General features: G+C 36.3%; 1 protein-coding gene across 9 annotated transcripts in view; it reads right to left on the reverse strand.

Annotated features, from left to right (window-relative positions):
* Positions 1–5094, reverse strand: part of LOC122083871 (transcription factor TGA4-like) — a 14075-nt gene extending 8981 nt beyond the window's left edge. Inside the window, exons 1-7 of one of the 9 annotated variants that reach the window (XM_042651811.1) lie at positions 4858–5094; positions 4601–4724; positions 1700–1913; positions 1523–1597; positions 532–591; positions 359–436; positions 154–217 (exon numbers count right to left, since the gene is read on the reverse strand). In XM_042651811.1, coding sequence (XP_042507745.1) covers positions 154–217; positions 359–436; positions 532–591; positions 1523–1597; positions 1700–1858 — 436 coding nt within the window. In that variant the 5' untranslated portion in view covers positions 1859–1913; positions 4601–4724; positions 4858–5094. The other 8 variants (XM_042651840.1, XM_042651804.1, XM_042651855.1 and 5 more) reach the window with 8 other exon arrangements.

Genomic DNA, 5094 nt, shown 5'->3' on the forward strand with positions numbered 1-5094 from the left:
CAAAAAAAAAAAACAAAAAAAAAAAAAAAAAAAAAAAAAAAAAAAAAAAAAAAAAAAAAAAAAAAAAAAAAAAAAAAAAAAAAAAAAAAAAAAAAAAAAAAAAAAAAAAAAAAAAAAAAAAAAAAAAAAGAGTAGCAGTTGCAGATGATAAACCTGAGTTAACAGTTCCAGACAGCCCCAGATGACTGGTATCGTAAGAACCACCTACGTATACACCCTGCATAAAAACATTCACTGTTTAATTTGACAGGAAAATAAATTCACAATTTATTGGCTATAGAAGTAATAGAAGAGAAAGGAACACCACCCTGGAAGCGGAGTATGCGGGGGCATGAGGGGGAAGGGGGTATTGACACACCTGATGTCTAACTCGCTCAAGCTCCTGCTCCAATTGTGTAAGCTTTAAACGACTTGACTCTAACTGTTGCACATAAGCCTATAAAGCATAATCCTTATAAGGTGAATATCCAAGTCCTAACAGTAAGAAAACTTCCATAAAGGAACGGGCTATTTGCTCATATCCATTCAAACCTTTTTACGCAAACGACTTTTACGAGCAGCCTCACGATTTTGTGCAAGACGTCTTAATACCTGGAGAAAAATTTGTACATTCAGTTAAAAACAGAGGCTAAAACTGATATTTATCCAAGGAAATAATATAATGTCTCCTTCAAAAGATTCTGGAATGTGCAACTGATAAGGTGTGGCCGATGACAAGGTTTTTAAGCTAGCTAGTTTTTTACCTCATTCAAAGCTTCAAAGCTAAAATTAGACACAATTTCAAGATACAGCTGAATTTAAGATACTAACTTCAAATATCTTGATCCTATGCTAATAATACCAATGACTAAAGAGAAAACCCAAAAAGGAAATGCAAAAGCCTTATCAAGATCCTTGATGGACAAACAAACTTGAAAAAATCCCTGCAAAAGGATGAAATTCATCAAATTTTCCAAAGCCTTCCCAGGTATATATTAGAAGCACAACTTAAGACTAACGCATTTATTTAAGCATTAATTAACAGCATATACCAATAGAAGCAAAAGATGCACCAGTGTTTTCTTTATTTGGATAAGTAAACATGCCCCAAAAGTTGTACTTCAATGAAGAAAATAAGCCAGAGTAACAAAAACAGTAGAATAATCTCTCGAGCAACTTTGTATTGGTCCCCCACACAATTCCAATTTTGTTTGAAGTAGACACCAGAAATCAAGGCTCAAAGAAAGAACTGATGTATGTATAACAAAACTTTTAAGATTGACATGCTCGAAAATGGTGAGAAAGGACATGAGTGCTTATGATTTAATGGTTGCTATCGCTCTAAATAGTACTAATGGAGGAAGATGATTCATAGAGCCAATCCCATACAAGTTTCCTTAAGGAATTCTTGGCAACTACTGACCCTAGAGCCTAGAAATTTAAACAAGAAACCTGGAAGAACATGAAACTTCTGTTGATATGAAATTACCGAGAAAGAGGGAGAGCAAGGAATAATGAATTGTCAACTACACAATCTTCTTACCTTATCAGATGGTTTGATTGCTTCCTGTTCGTACTTTTTGGAAGGTTCCAGGGCTCCATGAGAAGTCTCTTCCGACTATAAAGTCATATTAGATAGATGAGACATAGAAAAGTAATGGGAACAGTATTACTCCTAACTTCCAGTAACCAAGATAGAGTAAGTGTAAAGAATTTGTACCTTGTTGTCAACCCCTGTTTCCACCTCAACAATTGCGGATACACCAGTGTTTGGACTCATACTGCCTTTGAAGGTTTCACGCCACATGCTAATCTGGTGGGCTGGCTCATATATGCCCATCCTTCTTGAAGCAGCAAATTGAGTTGATGGAGAGCTCATACTATTTCAAATGAGAAATAGAAGGCAAAAACTACTAATCTGTGGCATTGTAGAACTGCAATTACAAAAGATACAAAGAGGATGGAGAACCAGCATAGATATAAAGTATCCAACAAAAGCAGCTTTCAACGGCACTGGACATCTTCAAGAACATGTCAAGAAATCACATTAAACAAAAAAAAAAAGCAAAAAAGTGAATAAGTGAATAAGAAATTTGATTTGGAATAGTTGGCTCAATTGACGCAACAAACTCTATATAAAACTTAAGACGGTCCCACTATCAACCAGGCCAATAGCTGTTGGGACAAAGTGCATTGTAGCTTGGAAATTAATACCTCATTATAATAAAGCTCTTCCTTTCATGGAAATTTTGTCAAAAGTGGTAAGGAATATAAAGAACAAAGTTGAAAAGATATTGTGAATTGGAATATCAAAAAGAAATTAATATGAAATAGCCACAGTATGAAGCACCAAGACTCTAGTTTTGAGACAAGATTTACAAGTAACCTTTCTGTTGGGTGTCGACAAATCTAGCCAAAAATATTTGGGTAGGACAAATCTCAGGTGGAGTGGCGCTTCAACAATTGTTTGCCCAACAACGAAAACAGGCAACCCTAAACTCTTCCACATGCAAGATAAGAACAGGGGGAAGAGAGAGAGAGAGAGAGTTGATAGAACCTAAAAAAACTCCCACACCTAGAGTCCCTTTTACTTCTAAGTTATGAATTTCCACATCAAAGGAGGATCATTTTTTAACAAGCAATCAAAAGAAGAAGAAAAAATTGTCAACTGAATATAACGATAGCTCGGGGTCAATTGAGCACAGATCATTTCAAATTCAGGTTCCTAATGTGGTTCACAGGCCTTTTGATCACTACTTTCTTCTTGTTTTGTACCTTTCGATTCTTATCAGTTTGTCCACGTTATTTTCTACATCAATGAATAGAACAACTAAAATATTCTGTAAACAGTACTCAATCATCTTGAGCGCTTGTGTGTCACTCTTGCACGGCCCTCTTCACAAACTGTGAACACATCCAAATATTATGGTACACAGGAAATTTAAATCGTTGTTTAATAAAAGCTGTTTAAATCATTGTTGAAATGGGTAGATTTATGCTTGGAACCAAACCAGCTCTGCTTCTGTCAACTGCTAAGTTGCAGAACAGGTAATAATTTCAATCATACTGTAAATAAGGGATTAAGATCTACAGGCTATGAGAGCATAGGTAAAATTTTATAGAGAAAATCTTGGTGGGAGTGCTAAACCCCCTGCCCCCAAGATGTAAGAAATATGTTAGCCACCAAAGTATGATAAAATCTGAATAAAATGATTGGAAACATTCACTAGTCACTACTTAGGTCCTACTCAAATGTTCACAGCATAGCCCCACCCCACACAGTATGCCATTTCACCTATTTAGATTATTAGTTAACAAGGCCTCTTTGATTTCAACCAATTTAAAAGAAGAGTAAAAGAGACCACTTCAATTTCTGTAACACACGCCAGAAGCTCAAAAAAGTTCATCATATTATATGGATGTCTGTTACTACATTCGATAATACTCCTGCATACTGCACATCAGACACCCTGCAGCAAAACCCCACAATCGCCAACAGGACACACTTGAAATACAAACCATAGTCATCTTCAGATCCTAACCTCTGGGCACATGACTCATTGACAGGGAGATCTGTCACATGGTGATGTTATAATAGTTTTAGGAATGAGGTTTTAACAAGAAAGCACAGGAATAATATGGATGAACAGCTTAAAATTCCATACTGCAATTATGAAATTCCCTATTATCATCCATTGTGTACCAAAATTAGTTTGCATAATATGGATGAACATTGAAATTCCAGACTGCAATTCTGAACTTCTCTGTCATCATCATTATATACCAAAACTGGAAGATGCCAATTTAAAAGGATAAAACCTAATAAATCCAAACGCTAGAGATAGTGGAGAAGATGAAAGATAAATATGAAGGTGGAATATAGTCAGACTCATCCATCTAATCACTTCTGGAAACCAACCAACTCAAGAGCTTCCTCTAAAGCTTTAGTACCCTGGGAACATTTTTTCTTCCCCCTCCTCCCCTTTCTTTGTTTAAAGGAAAGAGAAACAAAATGTCCTAACCCAAAAATGGAAAGACCATGGAAGCATCAAAAGAGTGGCAACACAACATCCTGCCATAGTTCATCACAATATAATCCATACAACCTTACCTAAGCACTCCACCTTTGTTTATGCTGCTTGCATCAGTCTGAGATTCCAAGTGTCCACCATTAAAGAATCGTCGTACCATTTTAGAACCCAATAACTCTCTTATACCCAAAAATTGATAAACATAAGCATCAGCACGCAGAAAAGAACTGACGTTTCCCACCCAAAAAAGTCCCCAACAACAAAAAAACTCAAAGTAGATGCTACTTCTGTACGGAATCAGTTCGCAGATGAATATAAGAGTTATTTTCTTTATTAATTAATAAATATGATTACTTGAGTATACTGACAGTTCCACCAGGCACACGCATACCCACACACACCCTATAAGAGGAAAAAAAACAAACACCTTATGAGCAAAAATGACTGCAACCGTGACTTCATCAAAGAGACAACAGAAGCTCCTCCCAATAGAAAAAAGACGAAGAAACAACAGTGAAGTAAGAAAAAAAAAATTCTGATTATAGTAAAACCCAAGACAAATTCAATCACCAAAACCTTAAGAATCCAACCTTTAAACCCAAAGGAGAACTCTACCAATCAATTCTCAACTCTTGGAAGCTCAAATCCTTGCAATCCCAAAGCATCGAAATCCTGAAACCCTTGAAAACTTCTCCTTCTCCTTAAACCTAGTCCCTTTAATACCGTAACGTCCATTCCTCAAAGCTCAGGGGAATCGAAAAGCAGCTTAAAACACAAGTAGAGGGGCACCAAAATATCCAAAAAATAAAATAAAATAAAAAAATAAATTCTTTTAACCTTCTCTCACCCTTTTATCATCTGCTACAGTCAACCTTCAATGTTGACAACTTGTCATGTTTCCACTCAAATGCAACTTTGAAAATGCGCACCAGGTCCCTTCCTTCTTTTCCTCCCTAACCTCACAACTGTCTTCTAACCTTCAACACTAACCACCAGCAGTGACGTCATTTCTCGGCCAAACTAACGGCCGGCACCGGAAATTCTAGCCGGAAATCTAGAGCTGCGCCTCTGTACTTGAAAAATA

The sequence above is a fragment of the Macadamia integrifolia genome, chromosome 1 (assembly GCF_013358625.1).
Source record: "Macadamia integrifolia cultivar HAES 741 chromosome 1, SCU_Mint_v3, whole genome shotgun sequence".
NCBI classification, from domain to species: Eukaryota; Viridiplantae; Streptophyta; class Magnoliopsida; order Proteales; family Proteaceae; genus Macadamia; species Macadamia integrifolia.